We start from the raw sequence: 25,603 nt of genomic DNA, 5'->3' as shown, positions 1-25,603 counted from the left end.
GAAGTGGAAAAGACTGACTTCCCTGAAATGGGATACCTAGCTGTTTGAGCCCGTCTAACAGATGTGTCAAAAGACATTGCTGAACTACGTAGTATACATTTGTGTTGAGAGAAAGAATCCACACTTGAGCCATGCCGAGTTCGGCAACATTTTATTTGACTTATACTGATTGATGAGGTCAGCATTCCCCCACATAACAATGGAGTCTTGAGTAAGGGGTCCATCCTGTGTTGATGAGAGCCATTTTAAATACTTATTGTCACTTTCCAACAGAGATATATCCTATTCCCAGGTGGTCAGGAATGTGTCAGGGTGTCCATCCCTCCATCAGTCTAAACAGCCTGCCATTGTCCAGTGAAAATACTTTCTCGAAACAACACTTGCATTGTCGAGTAGGAACCTGCAAGTAAGCATTCATTGGACGATGTATACAATGTGTATTTCGTACATAAGACGCGCTAGAAGTCGCTACCTCTCTATTTAACAAGGGTACATAACAGGCCTGGGGAAACACTAAATAATTTCAGCAATTGACAAATTGAGCTGGCTTCAGTGAAGCCATTTTTTATTAATTTCTTTTGAGAGGTTGATTGTTATACTTGATGTCAGAGGTTGACTACTCTATTCTTAAGAGTTGGTGAGGGATGCCTAGTTGGGAAAACTGCTTAGTGGGTAAAGTTTGAGATGTTGACCCAGCTTTGAGTAGCGCTTCTGACATGAAACATTTTTCACTCGCACGTAGCTTTAAATATATCACCTCAGAGCCAAATCCCAGTTTATTTTCTTATACAGCTAAAGGCAAACACATCTATCCACACATCAAAGTATGATTCCATAAAAAAACTCAAGATGTAAAAAGCTTCACAACCAAGGAAAAATCATGTTATTGCTAGTTTAAAAATGACATTTTCCATAAGTTTACATATTCCATGTGCTTAGGACAGAAAATGTTGATTTTGATGGCCTGTGAAAATGCCACATTGTTAATCACACTTTGTTATTTGTGATCTGGAAAATGTGGACTTTTGTGCAGCACTAGTGCTCAGAAATCCTCTGTTAGTGCCAATGACTATGTACCGCATCAACCAAAGGCAATACCTTCATTTCACACAAGCATACAGACCACAGGAGGCTGCTGAGGGGAGGACAGCTCATAGTAATGGCCAGAACGGAGCGAATGGAATGGCACCAAACATGTATTTGATACCATTCCACCTATACCGCTCCAGCCATTACTACGAGGCCGTCCGCCCCAATTAAGGTGCCACCAACCTCCTGTGGGACAGACACACATGGACGTACACACAGAGGATCAGAAGCGGGAGAACTTGGCCAGATCCTTCTTCATCTCGCTGTACATGACGCTGAGACGTCCGACAGCCTTGGCGTGCTCCTCGTCCACCTCCTCCTTCAGACGCTGCTGCTCCTTCAGAAACTCATCCCAGTCTTCCTTCCGTCTGTCTATGGTCACCTGCAGCTGGGTGCTCTGAGGTGCACAACACACAATGATCTGGGTTAGGCTCGACACAAAACATTTTCAAACTAAACAAAACAATGAAACAAAATGAAAACACACTTGGAGAGATTTAGGTAGTACTCAATTCTTCTGTTTAGTCCCAAATGACCACAACTCTGGTCTGTTGTCACAATCATTGCCTGAATGTAAATGACTGTCAATGGTTAAATAACATTGGTAATTCATTTGAGGAGAGCATGCATCTTTACCTGCTGTGCTTCTAGCGCCCTCTGCTGGATCCTCTGTGACATGTGATTCGCAGCCTCCACTGTAGGAAAACACAATTAACAAATGTTACATTCAACTACTTTCTGGCCTTAACAGAAAAGTAGTTGAAATAATACAATGCAGTTGAAATTCTGTGACACATGAATGTAATACGTATTTTTCGTTATGTTTGGGACCCCAGGAAGACTAGCTGTCGTCATTGCATTAGCGAATGGTGATCCTAATAAAAATTAAATAAAACAGTATAATAACTCAAATCACTCGATATGACAACTGTAGTTGCTAGCAATTGAAATACATGCCGTCTAGGTAAGGAAGAGAGGCTTACATCGGGTGAGAGCCTCAAAGAGGTGTTGATGCATGTGTTCTGAACACTTGGGCAACATCTGCTCATTGGTCTCCACTACCATTTTGTTCAGGTTGTCCAACAAACGGCTCTCTCTGAATCCACGTTTCTCCTTCAAAATCCCAAAGAAGTATATGTTAACAAATTATAATTAATCAAATCACATTGTATGCCCAATTATGTTACGGTGCATCTTTCCAAGCTGAATATTTACCTCAAATTCTCTCACAAAGTAGCGGATCTCCCCTTGTATGACAGGCCTATGGTCTATTAGCCTGGACTGAATATCACCAACATCTAATGGGAGACACAAACCATAAAATCTAGTCATGTTGAGCAATTGCTCATGTCATATATTGAAACTTAATTATAGGGCTTGCAGTCAAAACTGGGGTTAAAGGAAATCAGGATAAGGAAAAGTAATACTTACTCAGAAAACTAGCGTTTCTATTGGCCAGGATCAGCAAACAGGGCGGGACTTACCTGCATTTGTCCAATAGAAACGCTAGTTTTCGTTGCAACTAGAACGTTTTGCAACTGTTCTGGGTAATGGATTACACCCCAGGTGAAGCTGCCTAAACAGATCTGGGACCAGGCTAGAAGCTGCAAATTGTATGCGTTAATACTACAACACATGACTCTCTCGAGTTGTGCAGGCTAGCTAGCGAGTTTTCTGCAATTAATAATAACTGTAACACGATAATTAACTCACCTTTTGCTATTTTGTCCATAGTTACGCGTTAATACACAAAAATCAAATAGTTACTTTAAACCTCGACAACACGTGAAATGCTTTGTTTAGCAGTTGGTTAGGATAGAATGAGCTTGCTAAGCTATCTTTCAACCTATTTTCGACAAGGTAGATATTTACATGCAATTTATCATATGCGAATTGGCAAATATTTAGCTCCAGCGTAGCTTAAATATATTCTAGCAAAAACCAAAACTGCAACTGTTGTCAGCTGATTTAAAGTCAGCTGATACAAATTCTCGAACTACTTCCGGGTACGAGGTCTTGGCTCAAACCAAACCTCCCAAAACGGGGGCCACACTTACATGAGGTAAATTCTAAGGTACCTGTACAGTCGTCACTATAATACATGTATAAACTGTAGGTGTAGCCTACATATTTAGCAGCAAATTTCCATCACCGATGGTTTATGATCGCTCTCTCTCCTCCCTCTGTGCGTGTGCGCGTACGTACGTGTGTGTGTGTGTGTGTGAGATGAGGCGTTTAAATTACTTTTTGTCATTGATTAATTGTAATTTATTCCAGGGCAATGCAATGATAATGATGGAGGATAGAGGTCTTGCATATGAGTCAGGACTGCAGATGTCAGTCTTGCGCTATGGTGTGGCGTTAAGGGAATTCTCTGCATACAGTTCAATTAATTGAAGTGTATGTTAGCAAAGATAGATGATCCATTTAAATCCGTAAAATACACACATGACACCACCCCATTCTAGCTGATGACAGTAGAAATTATAGGGATTGGCCATCATTTTGAGGGTAATACTTTATTGTGTGTGGCTGTCACATGGATTTAGAATTTAAAAATTATGCTGTGTGTGCAGTGTCGGTCATAGCAGGAAATAGTAGATATGTGAATATAAATTGTGGACTTTAAAAGACAGATTATCCACTACACCTCCCAACCCCTTGGTTTTGTGCATCGTCCATTCAACCAGTAAACTAAGTACTATACTATTATGGGCCGCTGTATCCTCACAAAGCTGACCAAAAATGATGAATATGTACACATGTAAAATTAGCCTAGATTATTTAGTGGGCTTGTTCTTCAATAGTCATGCAGATATAATATAAAGAAGTTTGAGATCACTTAGTAGGCTATTTCTTCTGGGTAGAGTAATACTTCAGTTTTTTACAAAAAAGTGTGCTGCCTTAATTTGCCACTAGGTGGAAACAATGTCCACAATGTCCAGTCTGGTTAATGAGACCCTGTTTAGTAAATTATTTTCGGATAGAAAGTTCATGACATTGAACAATTGAAATGCAAATATATTACCTCCTCTCAGTGTAGGCCTGTTTAGAGACAAGTACTCCTGGCAGTACTCCTGGCTAAAAAAACACATTAAGAACATAAACATATTAGAATGCATTAATAAAGGGGGTTGTTTGGGGCTAGTTTTGCATGTTCAGACGTGCCTGCTATTACTCAGAAATGTCACTTCCACTTAAAAGAAAGTCTTCAGACAAGAGCTAATTCTCGTCCTGACCACATGATTTAGATAAATAGTTGTTATCTGCATCATTGATTTTGATCACCGTCTATTAAAGAGATTGCAGTCATGAGATGTTCGTGTGCCGACTGATCAACTGCCATCGCAGAGTGCTCCAGGATCCATCGACCAAGAGTGTATTGGAAATCTTTAACGTTTGTGAAAATTTTAAATCGATTGCATACAAACAAGATCAGATACAACATGAAAGTTGGACAAAACAGCACTTACGCAGAATGACAATGACATAAACTATTCCCCTGTTGTGTTTATAATGTACATGTGCAGCTGTGCAGCCAAATAATATTTTGATTAACTGCACAGCATTTCACAAATGAAGAAATCAAATATTTTGTTCTACTTATTCCTCTATTTAATTAACTTGTTTCATTTGAAGTACGCGTAATATGCGTAATGTATTGCAATGTAGATACAATGTAGTACAGTAACAGAATTTAAGAGTATAACATAATTATAGTTATGATTAAAAATGTAATTACATGCTAAGAGCCATGATATTCAATCAAAAATGAATAGTCACTGCCAATTTGCTCATTAGAGAAGAAATAAAGCAAACATAATTTACAGTTGTTGAATTATACATATTCTTTTTATTTCAAAAGTACTTCCACCAATAACTGTACATTCTGTTTTGATTGACTTTATGTAAAAGGGTGAAAATGTTTTATGTTCTGTAGTTGACAGTGAATTAACACACTTGAATCACATCTAAAGAAATGAGTGAACTGAGCTAAAGCCACAAAAAAAAGTGTACGATTGTGAATCACCTCATTACGTGATTTTACTGTATCTCCACTGTTTGGTGGAAAAAGTACTAAATTGTCATACTTGAGTAGAAGTAGAAAATAAAAGTAAATGCTATACATGAAATTCGAGAAATAGCACTGTCTTTGTCCACTATTATCTGCCAGGATTGTGTTCCAGTAAGGTTTGCAAGTGATTGGCCCTTGTATGAGCTATATCATGTGTATACATACATCTCTCTCACAGGTCTATTAAGTAAATTCAGTGACAGTGGTGGTCTCTTCGCTGCACACTTCTGTTCTGAAATAGCAAGGCTTTTCAAGGGTAGATAACACAAAGTGGGGTGCATTCAAATAGTTGTTAAAGAATGTCAAATAATAAAGATAGTCAAATTAAAATGTTGTAACAATGTTTCCTGCAATATTTCTAAAATAAATAACATGTTACATCTTCATTAATAAGTTGTGAAAAATGCTAAATATTTTCACAATGTGAAACAGGTTTTATGAGACAATCCTACAATTTTAAATGTGGATAAATATTTAGCAATACATTTTGTAATGTGCAATTGATTAAATCAGCTACAATTGTAATTTCCCTTCATAGAATGTTGATTTGTCTCCCATAATTTTGTTCTCATGAACCACAGCCGTACTCTTCCCTTGCTCAGACTGCAGTAACGTGGCTGAGGTCCTGGAGCATTGAGTCCTTAGACAAACGGTGAGTGTTCTGTGGGAGGTCTGGATGAGTGGTTTACAAAACATACCCATCAGGCCTGTTAGCGTGGTGACGGATTAGAAAACACAGCTCCTTTTTTTCTTCTTCTCCACACAGCCCCTAACGACGGTGCTGCTCACATTACCCAATGGGTATAATTATTTTGCATTACATTGCTCTCTGTCCCTCACTCTCTCTCCACCTCCTCTCTCTGGCTCTGGTCATGATCTCTGGGCCCTTGGAGAAGGCCAGAGGGACCATGGTGCTTGGCGTTCACAGCACGCTGAGTGCCAGTGACTGTGGCTCTGAACAGGTGCCGGTGGAAGGGGTCGGATGGGTGGGATTACTCACTGCCTGGGCGGGGGCCCCTCCTGCCACACACCCACCTGCCCCCCTCTTCTCCTCTCTCTCTCAGCCAGTCAGCCAGCTCACAATGCTCAGGTCAGTGGTCCTGGTGCCACTCGCTGCATCCTGGAGGCTACTCCTGAGCTGCCCACCTCCACCATGTCAGAGAACGTGAGAGGCCCCGGGAAATAACTGGAGCCCCGGTAATAGTGGCACCTCAGGAGGCATGGCGGAGCATGACGCTGCCCTGCTGTCATGTTCTCCCAGGGCCAAGAAAGCAAGGGGCCGAGTGGAGGAAGGCAGCAACAAGCAACATGAAGCAGCGGCAGCCACGTAGCTCACAGCCTGAAAATCAACATATGTAGTCATCATGTGCTTTTTGGGAAATTCTTTTTTTTTTTTTCGCCAAGCAACCTTGTCAGCCGCATCTTGCGATTTGTAAACTGCCCCTCCTTGGAGTGGAACGATTGTGTCGTTTACGATTAGTGTTCTCAGCGGGCCCCGGTTTGGGGCTGTCCCCAGGATTAGCGGGCCACTGCGCTGTCACTTCTCCCACGGGGCCGTCCACCGCAACTATAATCCAACCAAAGGATTGCCTCATCCGAGTGCGGCGGTGTCCAAGTCAACTGCCGGCAACAGGCAGGGAGAGGCCCAAACCTGTTGAGGCAGACCCTCCCACACCACGACGGCAATCAAAGTGACAGCCACAGGAGAGAAAGTAGGGACATTTTCTTTGCGTGAGCGAAATAAGTCCCCTGGCGGAATACCCCCCCCCAACACTTCTCCTTCTACCCCTTTACCATGTTGGCGGAGGAGCGGGGGCCGGTCTTGACGGTTGAGAAGTTTTTTGTGGGGCCGTGATTTTCGACGTGGGACAGAGGGGGCGCTCGGGGGCGGCTGTGTTTGGAGTGGTGCCTCGTCAGATTAGATGCATGCTGGCTGGTTTTGATGGCCAACCTGGACAGACAAGCCCTGCCAGGCACAAACTGCTCAGGCACATGATGTCAGGAGGACAAAAAATTATCCACCGCGAGACCAAGGAGACAGATGACACCCAGCAGGAAGCGAGAGCCAAATCTGTAAGCATCCACAATCCAGCTGGCTAGCCCTAGGGTACCTGTCTCTCTGAAGTGGAATCCGCATCACCCCATGAGCTGTCAAATTAGCTCACAGGACTGGAAATGCTGAAAAGATTTGGCCCCTATAAAATGTTATTAATTCATTTTTGCTTCCTGTCCTGAGAAGACAGAAAAAAAACACAAAACAAAAACAGAATTGTGTCGGGAAAAACAGAAGTCAGGCCTCCTTCTGTGTGGACCTGTGGAGGAACATACCGTAATCCCAATGCATGCATAGACACATAACACACACACACATATACACACCACACTTTATATTCACACACACAAAAACACAAGCAGACGTACATGCCAAAACACACGCACATACAGTACATATGCATGCAACTGTGCGTGCACACACCCTCACGCACAGGACAATCATTCACACGCACATACACACACAGACTCACATATACAGTGCCAGGGGGAAGTTTACAATTACTGCATGTGTTAAGCAGTCACCTAGGAGAGATGCACTGTGTTTGTAGAAAAATACATTTCCAACAAGCCTTTCCCTCATGTCCTTGTTCTAAGAGAGTGGCTGAAAAACAGACATTTAAAAAGTTTATTTTTTAAATTATTTTTTACAAATAAACAGGTTTTTTGTTGAGACAAAGGATTGATAATTTCATATTTTATTTGAATCAAATGTAGGTCTTGAAATGAGTTACATTTGATTAATATTAATTTGCTTGTGCTATACACAGGAGGCACATTTGAATGTGGGGAAAATAGAAGTGAGATGATAGTTTTACAGAAGCAAATAAATTACAAGTTAAAGTACAGAATATTTAGTGAAACATTTCAGATTTCAACTGTATGAGAAAAAATATTACAATAATAGTAATGTTAAATTACAGTACTCATGTACTTTACATTAAATAAAGAAGACCATAAATAATGTGTGGTACACATTACCCAACATTTAAATAGATGGAGGCACAAGACAAAACCTTGGCAGCAAAATGTCTCTACCTGCTCTAAATCTACCAGTGGAAGTTTTAGCGCTTGAAAGCGAGCTCTCCACTACCGTGTCCAAATCCTAGCAGGCACATTGCCACCCTAATGGCCGCAGCAGGTCGTCTTTGGACAGGGCAGTACAGTACACCCCTGAGAGGGGGACAAGTGACTGCCGTCCCTGTGTGTGACGTGACCCCCTTCGGAGAGGCGCGTCCTGCCAGAGAGAGACGGGGGACAGTGGGACGTAAGATGGGACCTGACAGGAGTTTAGCGCTGGTGTCCGCCAAGGCAGATGACGGCGGCCTCCTTGAGGGAAAGGCTGTCGTCCGTGCGTCCCACATCTCAGAGAGTTGTTGCTCTCTTTCACTTTCTTGCCTGCCGTCTTCCCTCTCTCTCCCTCAGATTCGAAGGTCTGTGTGGTAGGAAGGAAGGACGGAAGCCCTCAGGTCAGGAGAACCTCTGTGGTTGTCCAGATCTACGCTGCTACAACATGTTGTCTTGTAGCTTACATGCAGTAGCCCTTCAGCAATGACAGTGGGAGACAAAGAGCAGTGATAGCGCTCGGGCCTCCTTTGACGCGTGTGTGTATGTCTGTGTATGTGTTTGTGCCCCGGTAGGAGTGTATCCTTATGCATGTGATGCAAACAAATGTGTGTGTGGATATCAATTTGAATGCGGGTGTGTATGTGTGTGAGGATGGACGTAGGCCAGGTTTCTCCCGAGGGAGACATGGGAGTAGCAGCTCCAGTCATTCATCCTGCTGGCTGGAGGAGAGGTGTCACTGAGCAGATCGGGGGGCTACGAGCCACGAGGCGCTTCACTAACATCTCTCCCTCATCCCTCTCTGTGTGTCCCTGGAGGTGATCTCCAACTGTCTTTGACTAAACTTCAGCCATCCTCAGCTGACAATTTTTATGAAAGGGAGTGAAAGGGAGATATTACCAGGGTAACGGAGGGTTCGAGGGCCTATCACACTGTGTCACCAAAAAAAGCACAACAACAAACTGATGGCAAATCCACACTTTTCAACTGGGAAGAATGCATTTGGGTTCCCACATAGTCCCAGGGTGTTTTCATGAGTCACTCGGCATGAGGCTTTGGAATTATCCACATTAACTATACTGTCAAGTATAACATTACATAGTATACAGCATCAACTGTGCACCATGAAATTGATGGTGGCTTTTCTGACAACATCACGAAAATCATGCATGGGCATCAATGGGGCCGGAAGCCGCGCTTTGTTATGATTCTGAGCGGTCAGATAGCTTGCAACAATGACAAGAAACTGCCATGTGGAGAATCATAGGTGGCTCGTTTCAGCTCGTTTTATCTTGTTCTTGATACCATGTCTTGTTTTGAGGTGTTTTGACTGAATTCATGTCAATGCTAATACGCCAAAAATTTGCCAGCTACAACTTAAACAATGTATTTGAGAGACAACAAGTGCTAATTGAGACAAAATAGGGTTTACATGTTGTTAACAATCTAAGCCAACCCTGTCTGTTTTGCTGCATAGTTGCGCACGTTTCTGTTTTGTTCAACTTTTTTTTTTCTGGGTGTTTTGTTCAACTTTTTCTTGCCCAGGGCCCCCCCACCCAGGCAAACCAGTGACCCAGGGCCCCCCCACCCAGGCAAACCAGTGACCCAGGGCCCCCCCACCCAGGCAAACCAGTGACCCAGGGACCCCCATAATGCATTAGAAAAAAATCAGGTGAATGATAATGGAAATGAGAAGTAATCAACATTTTAACATGAATAGATTTGGTAGATTGTTTTTTCATTATTTTGACATGCCCACATTATAATTGGAAGAGGAAGTGTAAACTCTAACATAGCCTATTAGCTAGAAAGGGAATTCCAAACACATTTTCGCTAACACATTTTGCAGTTGTTTAACTGGTTAGCCATGTGTTGGCCAAGCCAAGAAAACTTACCATCAGCATTTGCCGTACTGACAGCCTATTCGCTGTTGCTTTTTCAAAGCCAATGCCAGACACTCCAGTGAGTGTCATTTGCTCAATATTAAGAGTTGAGAAATAAAGTTGACATCATTAGAAATAATACATCCTTCTCTTTTCTACTGTAGGTTATGTAAACCAACATCTATTTATTCTATCGAGGCTAGCGATATTTAAAATAAAATCCACATATATTTTTGCAAACCCCATGCAGGATAAGGCTGCGAAGCCCTGGTTGAGTAACCCTGTGCAAAACAACCAACCCGTCTATAGTCTTCTCCACATAATACCAAATCCATTCAAGACTAGGCACCTAGTACACCTGCCTTGCTAAAGATCCATATAATTGCCTTTGCAGTGCCGTAACCCCCTGTGAAATGACATTATGGCAAATAACACACCCCATTAACACGGGAGGCACAGGAATCGTTCACTTGTGTGTGTAGAGCCGGGCCATCACATGCTCACAGAAAAAGCACCCACCACGGATCTTAAGCTTGAATGAATGGTCGCGGAGCACAGCATGACAGCTGTGAAAGTCACAAGGGAAGTCCACAAGGGCCGTAAGGAAGGCAAAGTCTTCGTGCCTGCAAGGACGACTGGGGAGGGTGGTGAGCGGCGGTGGATGGGGGGTGGGGGGGCTGGAGGAGCACATTGGGCCCATTATGATACTATCATTTCCATAGCGTTGTACCCCTGTATAACCTCCGCCATCATCCATCCAGCCCATCAACAGCATCTTTGATAGCGCACCAGTCTGCTGCTGCCCGTTGGGCTTCTGGGGCCTCTGGCGCACAGTTCAAAGCGGGCGGTTAGTGTCGACGAGTCGGTGTGGTGAAAAGCCAGCGTGTAACGAGCATTAACGTAAGTGTGGGGGAAACATGAGATAAGACGTGGGCTTTGTTGACGCTCGACCCCCCCCCCCCCCTCCTCGGACAAGGAACAATACTCTGGCTTTGTCCTGTCTCATGCGCGCCGTCCCCGGGTTGCAAATGTCAATTTCATGCAGGCCTCGGCCATGTATGTTTTTCAAAGGAGCCAGCGATCAGCTGTGTGTCATGTGCAGTTAAATATAGCTTGACTGAGGAGCTCTCTCAGTAACCTACCCCCCAACATCCCTAGCAGTGACTCCTTCAGCAGTGTCTGAGCTGGGAAATGAGTGGTTGACTGCAGGCCATTTGAGCAAGGATGGTGGATGGCTGTAACATGTCCTGTCATTTTTCCAAGACGGACACATCTGCAGGACATCGTACCTCTTGGTGTCCCCCGGTCCTGTTCTGTATGTCCCCTGGGGTGGTTGCCGGGGGTGACAACATGACCTAACCCCTATTTGAGACTCAGGGACAGTACCCTTCCATGCTAAGAGTTCAAGACAGTCCTAAGTTAGGAATGCACCATACTGGAGGCTATTCCACAGAGGAGCATAATCAATTTCACAGCACATGCTCACTTAAATAGACTCACTCTGTGTAATTTGGCAAATTTGTCAGTTGCAACCTTTGAACAATCATTTGTCTTTCCTTTATCCATGGCTGTTTGACACAGAACATTTTGCATGTTGAATACACGCTAGCTAACACACTGAGGGGCGGCTGTACGAACCCAGATTATGCTTGTTTCTGGTCTAAGCATGTTCAGCAGAATGTATCCATGCAATGTAACGGCCCCTCACACTAACCACTAACACTAAGTAGTACACCAAGGAACTGGCCTTTAGGAGCAGCTTGGGAACTACAGTATATTACTGGACCAACAAAACATCACAGTTTTCCAATAATCCACAAAATATCACAATGACACATTTTTTATAAGACAGGATGCCCAAAATATGGTCTAACCTTTCATATTAGTGACTTGAATCGCTGTACTTTACCTAACCCTTTCATATTAGTGACTTGAATCGCTGTACTTTACCTAACCCTTTCATATCAGTGACTTGAATCGCTGTACTTTACCTAACCCTTTCATATTAGTGACTTGAATCGCTGTACTTTACCTAACCCTTTCATATTAGTGACTTGAATCGCTGTACTTTACCTAACCCTTTCATATCAGTGACTTGAATCGCTGTACTTTACCTAACCCTTTCATATTAGTGACTTGAATCGCTGTACTTTACCTAACCCTTTCATATCAGTGACTTGAATCGCTGTACTTTACCTAACCCTTTCATATTAGTGACTTGAATCGCTGTACTTTACCTAACCCTTTCATATTAGTGACTTGAATCGCTGTACTTTACCTAACCCTTTCATATCAGTGACTTGAATCGCTGTACTTTACCTAACCCTTTCATATTAGTGACTTGAATCGCTGTACTTTACCTAACCCTTTCATATCAGTGACTTGAATCGCTGTACTTTACCTAACCCTTTCATATCAGTGACTTGAATCGCTGTACTTTACCTAACCCTTTCATATCAGTGACTTGAATCGCTGTACTTTACCTAACCCTTTCATATTAGTGACTTGAATCGCTGTACTTTACCTAACCCTTTCATATTAGTGACTTGAATCGCTGTACTTTACCTAACCCTTTCATATCAGTGACTTGAATCGCTGTACTTTACCTAACCCTTTCATATTAGTGACTTGAATCGCTGTACTTTACCTAACCCTTTCATATCAGTGACTTGAATCGCTGTACTTTACCTAACCCTTTCATATCAGTGACTTGAATCGCTGTACTTTACCTAACCCTTTCATATCAGTGACTTGAATCGCTGTACTTTACCTAACCCTTTCATATTAGTGACTTGAATCGCTGTACTTTACCTAACCCTTTCATATCAGTGACTTGAATCGCTGTACTTTACCTAACCCTTTCATATCAGTGACTTGAATCGCTGTACTTTACCTAACCCTTTCATATCAGTGACTTGAATCGCTGTACTTTACCTAACCCTTTCATATTAGTGACTTGAATCGCTGTACTTTACCTAACCCTTTCATATTAGTGACTTGAATCGCTGTACTTTACCTAACCCTTTCATATCAGTGACTTGAATCGCTGTACTTTACCTAACCCTTTCATATCAGGACTTGAATCGCTGTACTTTACCTAACCCTTTCATATTAGTGACTTGAATCGCTGTACTTTACCTAACCCTTTCATATTAGTGACTTGAATCGCTGTACTTTACCTAACCCTTTCATATTAGTGACTTGAATCGCTGTACTTTGCCTAACCCTTTCATATCAGTGACTTGCATAGCTGTACTTTAACTAATACTCAGAGCAGGCTCACTGAGGGGTAAGACTGAGACCCCAGCTGCTACTCTGTCCATAACCCCCCCCATCATCACCCCCCTCCTGGTCCTGGGCCAGTCCTGCTGTGGAAGGTCATGTGGTGTGAGAAGGGGGAGGGGAGAGAGAGAGAGAGAGAGAGAGAGAGAGAGAGAGAAGTGAGCAGTGAGTGGAGCGGTCGGGTGAGCGAGGGGGCGTCCCCTATGCCAGACTGCAGCTTCATGCCCCCAGTCCAGAATCAAACCAGTGAGCGTTGAAGCCCACACACACTCTCTGATATACACACACACTCTCTCATACATATACACAGACACGGGAAACAACCAGGCATGAGTAAAAGGTGCACTTCTGGTTCATAATCATGTCCTGTCAAGGTTAATACATTAGCGCCATTACGGCTGGCTCCCTTTGTGCCCAGGCTATGCATTAACACCATGCTCAGTGAGGTGGACATTGGGAACTGTCCATTGGTTTGGCTTAAATGATACAGTCAACCCAGAGTTAAAATATGCCAAAGTACTGTCATTGTATCAAGTGTTTTTTGGGAAAAAGTGGAAATGCAAACTTTAATATAAAATGAAAGATAAACACATACTATTCCTGTAAACCCCTCCTTCATGCATATGTATTTATACTACTGCACCAAAGGTAAGCAGGTCAGTTAGGTAACACATAATTACAGTTAATCATATCAAACTTTGCTTGAGTTGTTCTGAATCAGGAATGTTTTTTTGCATTAGGGAAATGTGACAAGATAAGGAGGGAAACAGTGCTGGAAGAGGGGGATAATTTCACTCCAGGTTTAAATAAATTAGTCACCCCGAATTAAAACCTGCATTGTAATAAGGCAGAAATTATAAATGCACAGCCAGTTGATGCATATGCAGATGAGCCGAGGAGAAATGGTAATGAAGGTGTTGTTTTTGTTCCAAGGGTGGTCATTATAGGGTATTGCTGATGGCATTGACCCCCTCATGCCCTCTCTCCACCCAGGAATGCATCTGAGGCTCACTACCATCGCCATTCTCTCCGCTTATTCCCCTCGCTTCCCTGGGCAGTGCCATTTCAAAAGTACAGCCCTTGTCAAGGGGGCTTCAGACGCAATTACTTTTGGTATCACTTCTCGCAGAGAAGTGAGCCCCCTCCCCCCCGAAGACATCCTATCAAAAACCATTAAGGCAGGAGGGCATTCTAAAGTTAAGTGGCATAGACCTGTGGGGTAGAGAGGCAAGGGTGCATTGAGTTGGAGAAAAAATGTATACCTAATTTGCGACACATTCTTCAGAATAGAATATGAGGGCACAGAATGGCCTCTCTATGCCACAAGGCCAGAGTGCAGCCGATAAAATGTCCTGGAGGATTCAATTCCCCGGCAAAATCTATGGAGAACCACTTCCATATTGGTAATATATAAACAAGAAATCTGTAATAATGTGTATGTTATTGCACCTCTACCCCAGTGACTCCTTAAAGCAGGGGTCCATATAAAAAAGATCAAGACTTTTGCAACTTTAGAAATAGCGCAGGACAAATCCACACTTGAGAACTGAGAAGCCCATTATTTGAACTTATCCAGACAGGGAAGTTTGCTGTCTTCTTTGCTTCTTGCACGGTATGCACTCCTCCCATCCCCCTCGAACTCACCACGTCCCTCTCACCCCTTGCCCCCAAGCCAAATCCACAACCCCCTGAATGAGCGCATGAAAACACACACACACCCAGGAAATCAGAACGCGGCAGCCAGGAAGTGTGTGTGCAGCTGAGGCAGGTTGGGAGAGAGAGAGGGCGAGCGAGGCAGGCTAATTCTGGAGCAGTCTGCCATCCGTGCCTGAGTTTAGGTGTGATCCCATTGCCCCGGGATGCACACATGTACTTCAGCACCTAGGCTGAATCAGCCGCCCCTCTCTGACTGATGAAGTGAGTGAGTGCGTCTCGTAAACTCCTCGCCACACACCTGGGCTCCTTCTGTTCTCCACGGCATGGCTGTACTTGCACCCCAGAGAAAAGAAAGACAAAAAAATATATAACTTGTGACAAGATTAGTGTTTGCCCCCCCATTCAGTGTTTACCTCCCTGAAGCTTGCTTATAATACTGAAGCTGCATTAAGACTCCACGCTTCTAATATAGAAGCTCAACATAAACACTACAGACAAAGAGAGAAATACACCCAACCTTGGAATGTATCCCCTGCTCACCTGTCTCACACGATCCTCTGCACCTTTAGAGAGGAGAGGAAAGTGCAGCAAAATAACTTTCCCAACTTGCCCTCAAGCCCTGAAAGTCTGAACCAATGACTGAACCCAAAAGTGTGCAAAGAAAACGACCCCCACCTGCCTGATCATTGCCTCTGCACTTGTGTAATTGCAATTGACAATCAGATGCCATCTTTATGGGCACATGGTAGAACTGTCACTATCTGTAAGGGGAGGATAAGGCAATGCCTGTCACAAGCGCTTACGACACGTTAACACGCCCCCACGCAGTGTTGATTGTTTCATTTAATCAATCAGGGGCAAATGTACCGTCGGATGCGCCGCTCTCTCGATCTCATTAACAAGACAAACTATTTTTTGTTGCCGACATGGCACTCGGACTAACACCGTGGGGTGTTACGTGATGGGAATACCCCACCACATTTGCCTCTCATTAGGAAGATGGTACTAAGGCACCAGTTATTGAAACTGCCTGAATCTGTGGGAACACACTTCCTTTTTTACAAGTTCAGATTGGCATCATGTACTTCATGACAGGACTTATTGGCAAAACTGCTTTCATGCCACATGATCTTGCTTGTGGAACCTGTGGTTCTCCTCACTGCACTTTAAACGGTAAGACCCAGTAGAGCTGTCATTCATCAGTTAGTTGTCCATAGGGCAACTTCACCTCACCTGGCCCTGGACTCTGCCCCCATGCCCTTCCCACAGAGAAACCCCTTGTGGCCATGAAGAGGAGTGAGCAATAGGTGGCGTCTGGTCAGGTTCACACACTTAGAGATGACTCCTGGTGAGAGTTGAAGTTATCAGTGAACCCTGCTGATCCACCGAGCCAATTGACCCCTGAACTATCGCTGACCCCTCAGGGGGTGGGGGAAATAAAGGCTGCCTCGTCTGCCATGTGGGGGAAGATCTCAATGTGAGCTCATTGTGGCAGTCCACCCCTGTAGAGGAGGCAACCTCTGTCTTCAGATGACCGGGGAGAGGTTGATACTAATTGGGCTGTCTTGAGTTACCTGCTGTGGCTTCATCTATGGATTTGTCTTGGCTTTGGTTTGATCATCAGCTGCAAAGCTGGAAGAACTAATGACACTGCCATTTTGACATTACGGCAAATAGTCACGGCAGCACACAAAACATCTGAAAAACTAATTTCAAGTTCGTTGTTACACATCCTCGAGTTCGTTGCGAATCCATGAGTTATAAGTCTTCAAAGAAATCTTTGTATAACTTCCAAGTTTGTCTACGCAGTATAGATAAATAAAACAAAAGCCCTCTTAAGTTCAGTCTCCTCAATCTAGCGGACACCTCAAAGATAAAGCGTGACATGCTGTGTTAAGCTTCTCTTCAGCAGCAGCAGCAATGATATCTACATGGAACTGAAATAAACAACAGGACAGTGGTTCTATTATGGTCCAGTAGTGCAATGTTCTTTCTTATCTAGTCACAAGGCCTGCTCAAAAGACTGCAGGATGTTTGCTTTCACAAGTTTACACTTTCTGGAACACATAGCACTTTGTTTGCTGTTATTTAATCGATGGACCCACCAAATTTTAAAAACAAATTCTTTGAATTCTACATAAGCGATTGATAAAAAACTAAACAAGCTGCGACTCATGAGATGAAGATTATCTTTGTTTCCCTTTGATTTTTATTGGCACAGGACAACCTTCTGTAGACTTAAATAACACAAAAACATAGCATTAAAGCAGCAGCCGTCATAAGGAAGAACATATCAGAAAACTAGGTGGGCCAAGAAGGGTGTATATGACAAAACACAGGCTGGATGAAAGTGTATCAATGTAAACCAGTTAAGTTTGACATACCAGATAAAGTTTTCACAATTAAGACAAAGATTACCCAACTATTTTGTTGTGCAAACACAGCGATTTCAATATATATATATATTAGCTGTGATTCCTACCACTGACAGAGCTAATGGCTAAATCCAGTCTGCTGTGTGAGTGGTGCGAGTGTGTATTATCGCTCGGATGTTTTGGTAAAATGATTTCCCACCCCCTGGGCCCCTCTCCCCATGGGTAAGAGGGTGAAATGACACACAATGCGTGGCTGTCACCCAGGGCTCTGGCATTGGACAGAGGCACGCTGTGGCCTCTATGGCAGCTGGTAGTCTGCCCTCTGCCCTTCAGCATCAACACACAGATTGATTCGAGTGACTCTGATCTGAATTAGAGGCTGCTGCCCACGCTGCTGGTGGAACAGCAGCTTGAGAAACTAAGACTGAAGAATACATTCATGAGGACGGAAAGTTGATAATGGACCTGGGATCTGTGGTGGATGATGATTACATAGTTAAACACAGTTGGGCAGACTGGAACTATTTTGCTTAAGTAACATGTTGAAATTGCAAAAGAGGGACTTTTTTTAAAGCGACACTGCAAACTATTAAGTCACTTGTACTTTTTAATAATAATTTTTCACAATCTTGGCTTAGGTTAAATGGATAGTTCACCCAAATTACAAAATTACATTGGTTTCCTTAACCTGTAAGCAGTCTATGGACAAGGTATTACAGCAATCCATGCTTTGTTTTTAGTTTCCCATGCACTGTTTACACATGCTAACATTTCAGCATTTGGGCACAAATCTCAATCAAGTCAAGGGACTGATATTAGCCCATTTAGCGTATCATGTCTAAATCATCCAAAGTATCTAAAATTGTTTGTGCAGTTCAACAAAATCATAGATGATTTGAACAAAAAATGCTAATATCAGTTCTATGACTTGAATGGGATTTGTGCCACAAACGCTAAAACATTAGCACGTGTTAACAGTGCATGGGAAACTAAACTATTGATTGCTGTAATACCTTGTCCATAGACTGTTTACAGGGTAAGGAAACCAATGTCATTTTGTAATTTGGGTGAACTATCCCTTTAAGTGAAAAGATAAGAATTGCTGACAGGTATCAGCAAACCCTACTGCCATTCACCAGCCAGAATGTTTTCAGGGAGCCAGTTTCAGATAGCATCACTAGAATATCCCTACACCTTGACACTGACAGCATCTGCAGTCATAAAAAAAACAGACAGACTCCCAACAACAACAACAACAACAAAAGACACAGAACGCCTCGAAGGCGAGGGAGGGGCCCATACTGTTGGGTAGGTGGGGGGGGGATGAGATGTCAGCACCCTGCTGTTTAGCCCTCAAGTCCGCCCTGGGCCATCCTGGCAGCCAGCAGTGCACCCTGACGGGACAGGAAACCTCAGTGGTGGCCGCTGGTGTAGACTCTGTTCCTCAGGACCACCACGGGGGGCAGGTGGTGCCGGACGCCGGGGTAGTGCTGTACGTGATCGAACCACCTCGTCATGTTCATGTACTTCTCCTTCTCCTGGACGGCCAGGTCCACCTGGGACAGAGAGGGGGGACATTCATTTTTACCACTGATGATCCATACTATACAAATCTGACATTGTTTAAAAGTTGAGAATGACACTACTGTCACATTATAAATGTCTAGCAATGTTAGTAATCTCCATTTATATTTTGCAAATGCATCTTTCTGGCTATAATTAGCTAGTACCCAAACTAATGAAGCAACTCTGCTTGTAACTTAATTCACATTTCCTTCCCCACAAAACAAGTGTAATTGCTAAATGAAGAGAATAACACCAAAATAATGTGAACATATTAGATAATCCTGTTTCAGGCTCGTTGTGAGGCTGCCAAAGCCTGGTCTAAGATAGCTATACTGCACCTGAAACAGAGTCTAAAATCATACCAGTTGTGTTCGTTAGCTATGATAGTCCTCCCCCTGAACTGGGCTGCTGACTGACCTCAGGACAGAGGCTAACCGCTGTGATAAAAAACTAAACTGACTCCTTTGTGGCTGGTGGCAACGATCCATCTCCGCCACAACCGCTGACATTTCTCAACATATGATCCCCTGTTTCTCTCTGTCAGCCTCCAGGGGCCAACAAACTTCTTCCTTGGCCTGGGCTGAAGACATCAATTTGCGCCTCATCTTTTCTGCTTGTGTCAAGTTTCCTCTCTCATGCCCTTTAACCATATGACTCCTTTAATTGTGAGCTCCGTTTGACAAACCGCTTTTTAAATTAAACTCTGATTGAAGTCGGCTCTGTTTGGTTATTGGACGCTAGACTTACGATGACGTGATGAATTCCGTAGTACATGAGTGTGTCGGCTAGGGTGAACTGATTTCCTGCCAGGTAAACCTTGTCTTCTAGATAACTGTTGAGGTCCTGCATGAGGGAAAGAATTTAAGTAAATTACTTTTGGTGGATCATTAAGTTAATTAGAACTGCATGATATTTGACAGATTTTCACAGGTCATTTGGAAAGTATTTAGACCCCTTCCCCCTTTCCACATGTTTTCCCTCATCAATCTACACACATAATGACAAAGTGAAAACAGGTTTTTAGACATTTTTGCAAATGTATAAAATATATATATATGAAAAATGTAAAACGTTTCCATTGATCATCCTTGAGATGTTACTACAACTTGATTGGAGTCCACCTGTGGTAAATTCAATTGATTGGACATGATTTGGAAAGGCACACACCTGCCAACATAAGGTCCCACAGTTGACAGTACATGTCAGAGCAAAAACCAAGCCATGAGGTCGAAGGAATTGTCCGTAGAGCTCAGAGACAGAATTGTGTCGAGGCACAGATCTGGGGAAGGGTACAAAAACATTTCTGCAGCATTGAAGGTCCCCAAGAACACAGTGGCCTCCATCATTCTTAATATACAAGCAGTTTTGAAACACCAAGACTCTTCCTAGAGCTGGCTGCCCGGCCAAACTGAGCGATCGGGGGAGATGGGCCTTGGTCAGGGAGATGACCAAGAACCAGATGGTCACTCTGACAGAGCTCCAGAGTTCCTCTGTGGAGATGGGAGAACCTTCCAGAAGGACAACCATCTCCGTAGCACTCCACCAATCAGGCCTTTATGGTAGTGTGGCCTGACTGAAGCCACTCCTCAGTAAAAGACACATGAAAGCCTGCTTGGAGTTTGCCAAAACGCACCTAAAGGACTCTCAGATCATGAGAAACAAGATTCTTTGATCTGATGAAAACAAGATTGAACTCTTTGGCCTGAATGCCAGGCGTCACATCTGGAAGAAACCTGGCAACATCCCTACAGTGAAGCATTGTGGTGGCAGCGTCATGCTGTGGGGATGTTTTGTCAGCGGCAGGGACTGGGAGACTAGTCAGGATCGAGGGTTCGCGCCCAGGCTCTGTCGTAACTGGCCGCGACCGGGAGGTCCGTGGGGCGACGCACAATTGGCCTAGCGTCGTCCGGGTTAGGGAGGGCTTGGCCGGTAGGGATGTCCTTGTCTCATCGCGCACCAGCGACTCCTGTGGCGGGCCGGACGCAGTGCGCGCTAACCAAGGTTGCCAGGTGCATGGTGTACCCTCCGACACATTGGTGCGGCTGGCTTCCGGTTTGGATGCGTGCTGTGTTAAGAAGCAGTACGGCTGGTTGGGTTGTGTATCGGAGGACGCATGATTTTCAACCTTCGTCTCTCCCGAGCCCGTACGGGAGTTGTCGCGATGAGACAAGATAGTAGCTACTACAACAATTGGATACCACGAAATTGGGGAGAAAAAAGGGGTAAAAGAAAAAAAAGATAATGACATATCCACAGTTAAAGAGACCAAATATCCACATAAAGTCTTTTAACAGTCAAAAGAGTTGAAAAACAAGATGGTGGCTGGTGGAGCCAACACAGGCCTGAAATCTATTTAACCTATTTATCTGGGAGTGCGTGATGCGCACGTATGAGTGGAGAGCGCGGTATCTGTAAGTGAATAATGCACGACCTGAGGGGGAATATGTATTTACCTGCCGTGGCATGGCATCCCCACAACTCTGGCCACTCCGGCTAGCGCAGATGCCTTACACGTGGCCCACTTCTCTCCCGACTGACTTGGGCGCCTGCAAATCTAATGAACCTTCCACAAACTGGATGGACAAAGCACACAGGGGCTGTGTGTGTGTGTGCATGCAGGAGGGGGGGGGGCGCATGGTTGTGCAGGTCCCAAGGGACAGAACCATCTTTAGCACTTGTACTGCACATACAGCGTCTTGAGGGCTAATGGAGTTATTGTGCAGCCGAAGTGTGCTGCCAAGCAAGGCATGAAGGCAGCAGACTCCTCTGCCACAATCAGACCCTTACCTTCCCTACAGCTATGGAAGCGCAGCCGGACAGGAGACGGCTCCCCCTCCACATGGAGTTCAGAACCTGGGTTCTGCGCCTCCACCCCCCCCACAACCACAGCCTATCCAAGCCTTCTTCGACCCTGTGCTCACTGGGGCTACTAGACCTCACTAGAACACAAAGGTTGTGGGTTATAGCACCATGACTATTCTACCATAGTGAAGGAAGGGCACTTTCTGGTCCCAGTGAAGAATAAGTTATTGCACAAGGTAGAACATTAGCTCCCGAAGAAAAACGTGTTATTTTCCAAAACGTGAGGTTTTCTATATCAACGGTATGACTAAGGCCAACCCATGAAATTGATTCCAAAGTGTAACTACTAAAATCAAAATCAAACATTTTGGCTGTTTTTCTGCATAATCAACAAAAACTGTTCACATGGTAGAATTTACAAGTGCAAAAAAAAATAAAAATGGATGCTATTGTGGCCCACATTGACCCCTTTAATTTCTGGGATTATTGGTATGTTGTTAGAGTTCTGAACCAGCAGGACAGCTGTAGCAGCCAGTGGGGGCACAGAGCCAGGCTCAGGGCTAACATCTAAGTGGCACCATTACATTTTTTAAAAGGCCTGTCCACATACACTGGATCAGTAGAACTTTTCAGTAATGCCATGGCGGCATGTCACCCTGACAGTCAATGCCGAGAGGCGCCTGTCCAGCCAACCAGTGGCTTCATATCACTTTCACGCTGTCGACAGCCACAGCGGCCCCCCCATTAAAGACTTACACTGTAAAGTGTGTGCCATTCTGGGCTCTCGTCTACTGCTTTGCCCATCTCGGCCATGTCACTGAAGGGCCATATATCAGACTAGATTCATGTCCCCACGCCTTAATGAGCCACACACACTGTCTGGCCATGGCTGGTGGAGCATGGGTTGGCGAGTTTGGCTCAGGGGCTTCTCCCAGGCCCTGCTATTCTAGACCCTCTCCGTACACAGCTCGCCAAGCCTGTCTATCCCATTTGACAGCAATCGTAGAAAAACAGTGGGTCCACATTTACATTGGACAATAAAACTGACTACGATAAACAGTACCAATGAAAAGTTTGGACACACCTACTCATTCAATGGTTTTTCTTTATTTTTACTATTTTCTACATTGTAGAATAATAATGAAGTCATCAAAACTTTGTAATAACACATATGGCATCATGTAGTAACCCAAGAAGGATAGTGATGGAGTGTTGCATCAGATTACTTGGCCTCCACAATCACCTGACCTCAACCCAATTAAGATGGTTTGGGATGAGTTAGACCGCAGAATGAAGGAAAAACAGCCAGCAAGTGCTCAGCATATGTGGGAACTCATTCAAGACTGTTGAAAAAGCATTCCAGGTGAAGCTGATTGAGAGAATTCGAAGAGTGTGCAAAGCTGTCATCAAGGCAAAGTGTGGCTACTTTGCAGAATCTAAAACCTAAAATATATTTTGATTTGTTTAACACTTATTTGGTTACTACGTGATTCCATGTGTCTTCACAATTATTCTACAATGTAGAAAATAGCAAAAAATAAACAAAAACCCTTGAATGAGTAGGTGTGTCCAAACTTTTGACTGGTACTGTATTTTTTATTTATTGACTTTATAATTTTGGATGATTTGAAGTTATAAATCGTTGGAGAATAATCTTTACTATTGTTTCTGGGTCTCTACCTTTAGTATGGTCTTGATATCTTCTTTGTGGCATCCGTCCACTTTGGTGACTCTATACTCCAGCCACTGCTGCACTACAGCCTTGTGTTCTGCTGACCCACCCAGCAACTCGGGCCGCTTGGCCTCCTGGACCAGGTGAGTGGCGATGGTCACCAAGCCGACCAGAGCTGGTCCACTAACACTCTGGAGGACTGGGACCTGGATGGGAGAGAATGTCAATGTGTACATTTAGTATTAGCCTAGTGGTTAGAGCATTGGACTAGTAACTGAAAGGTTGCAAGTTCAAATCCCCGAGCTGACAAGGTACAAAATCTGTCGTTCTGCCCCTGAACCGGCAGTTAACCCACTGTTCCTAGGCCGTCATTGAAAATAAGAATTTGTTCTTAACTAGTAAAATAAAGGTAAAATAAAAAATAAGAGTTATGGACACAATGTCAGTGTCTGTATTGTAGTGACTTGTCAACAAGACACAGTATTTCAGTGCTTACAAATGCAGTCACGTTGACTACACCCTGTGACTTGTATGTGTTTCTAACATTGTAATGAAGGCTGTTGAGTCAGTATAGCACTCCACCGAAATGAGTTGGAGCCAGAAATCGTTGCCAACCTAAGATTGCTATCACATGGCACAAACAGGCAGCAGTTTCATTCAATGTTAGCTTAGCTAGCTGGCTAATAACACAGCTTAACTCAAACATGATTATACATGTACTCTACAAATTATATGGGGTAAAGTTATAGCTTCGTTGTTCCTAAGTGACCTGCATTCGCTAAAACAGAACTAGCTAAAGCTACTGTCATTATCTTGTTAGCTAGTGGCATGCTAACATTAGCAAGCCAGCTACCTTCGTAGCTAGCATGTGCTCACGACTCTTTTTAACCTACTGTTCATGTGGTAAGCTCTATTTACTTTAGCACATATAGATAACTGTAACCGAAACCATTAGATGGCAAATTCACCTTCCTATCCCCCTGAGTACTGTATTTGTTTGGCTTTTTCAATCCTAAAGCCTTTTCCAGCGAGGATAGCTCTTTCAACGACATCTTTGCAAACGATGGGACAAGGGGGATGGCACATGACTGGTTGAAATGACTCACTCCTGCCCACTAGATTTAAATCGACAACAAATTCAGCCAATGGTGACATGAAAAGTGGCTATTATTTCGTTTCATTACGTTGCATCAGATCAAAGTCATTTATAGTATAGGAATACTATCTCCATAAATGTTTCGTTACATAATAATGTATTTATTATGTAGCTAAAACGTGCTTACACATGAATTATCAAATTAAGAATGTTTATTTGTTTAATTTATATGTATAAATTAAACAATTAAACATTGTCATATATATCTTAAATTCTACCTTTCTTAATTAATCCAAAAATATTTCAGCAGAGTAAAAATTGCACACACAGAAAAACAACTGAGGCACATTAAAGGTTTTCAATTGGTGGATGGATATCTCATGTTTACAAATCTTGGTATTTGGTTAATGTAAGGCGTAGTGTTAACTGAGAGGTTTTAATCAATTCAACTCTTGTTTTGTATGTGAATGTATGCCTACATAAAATACTAGTCTCATTTGAATTCAGTCTGATCAATGAACCTTTTCACACCAACCCTAGCAATACATTTTAGTAATTTAGCAGACACTTTTATCCAGAGCGACTTACAGTAGTGAATGCATACATTTGTCTCCTGTGGGAATTGAACCCACAACCCTGGCGTTGCAAGTGCCATGCTCTACTAACTGAGTCACTTCCTATGATGTCATACACACATCTGGCCCTCATAGAGTTAATAAGCAGAGTTTGGTGCCATTTCATTATGTACGAGTCATAAGGAGACTGGCTTAGATATGTTATTTTCCAGCATGTCTTGGTTCCAGTTTATAAGCGGGTGAAGATGTGTGATGTAATACAATCAATGTATCAATATTCTTATGGGAATACACATGTAAATAGTTTAGGGGTGCCCCTATTTCTTATGGGAGTGCTCGGCACTGTAGAGCACTCCAGCAATCCAAACCCTTCCTACAGCTCAATCTATCAAACAATGGGAAGCATACAGGGGCC

General features: G+C 43.5%; 2 protein-coding genes across 2 annotated transcripts; both read right to left on the bottom strand.

Moving 5' to 3' along the window:
- Positions 1–743: 743 nt before the first annotated feature.
- On the bottom strand, positions 744–3,089 carry bloc1s5 (biogenesis of lysosomal organelles complex-1, subunit 5, muted). Its single transcript, XM_064941530.1, has 5 exons — positions 2,803–3,089; positions 2,305–2,387; positions 2,073–2,202; positions 1,726–1,784; positions 744–1,486 (listed from the first exon to the last, which is right to left on the bottom strand). Exons 1-5 carry the CDS (start codon positions 2,819–2,821, stop codon positions 1,313–1,315), a joined length of 465 nt encoding a protein of 154 aa, XP_064797602.1. The 5' UTR covers positions 2,822–3,089; the 3' UTR covers positions 744–1,312.
- A 14,193-nt stretch (positions 3,090–17,282) lies between these two features.
- Positions 17,283–24,595, bottom strand: eef1e1 (eukaryotic translation elongation factor 1 epsilon 1). The gene is made up of 4 exons (XM_064941529.1): positions 24,486–24,595; positions 23,526–23,723; positions 19,791–19,886; positions 17,283–19,033 (listed from the first exon to the last, which is right to left on the bottom strand). Exons 1-4 carry the CDS (start codon positions 24,567–24,569, stop codon positions 18,890–18,892), a joined length of 522 nt encoding a protein of 173 aa, XP_064797601.1. The 5' UTR covers positions 24,570–24,595; the 3' UTR covers positions 17,283–18,889.
- Positions 24,596–25,603: the final 1,008 nt, after the last annotated feature.

The sequence above is a fragment of the Oncorhynchus masou genome, chromosome 28 (assembly GCF_036934945.1).
Source record: "Oncorhynchus masou masou isolate Uvic2021 chromosome 28, UVic_Omas_1.1, whole genome shotgun sequence".
NCBI lineage: Eukaryota > Metazoa > Chordata > Actinopteri > Salmoniformes > Salmonidae > Oncorhynchus > Oncorhynchus masou.
The sequence above is the reverse complement of the archived record's forward strand: the minus strand, read 5'-3'. Positions and strand labels throughout refer to the sequence as shown.

Excerpts from the sequence above, each read along its gene's own strand:
- bloc1s5 (XM_064941530.1), bottom strand. Across the intron at positions 1,785-2,072 it reads CTTTGAGGCTCTCACCCGAT|TGGAGGCTGCGAATCACATG; the intron begins GTAAGCCTCTCT and ends GTTTTCCTACAG. Across the intron at positions 1,487-1,725 it reads GGGCGCTAGAAGCACAGCAG|AGCACCCAGCTGCAGGTGAC; the intron begins GTAAAGATGCAT and ends TGTGCACCTCAG.
- eef1e1 (XM_064941529.1), bottom strand. The coding sequence starts at position 24,569 with ATGTCGTTGAAAGAGCTATCCTCGCTGGAAAAGGCTTTAGGATTGAAA. Across the intron at positions 23,724-24,485 it reads GTACTCAGGGGGATAGGAAG|GTCCCAGTCCTCCAGAGTGT; the intron begins GTGAATTTGCCA and ends TCTCCCATCCAG. Across the intron at positions 19,887-23,525 it reads ATATCAAGACCATACTAAAG|GACCTCAACAGTTATCTAGA; the intron begins GTAGAGACCCAG and ends TCCCTCATGCAG.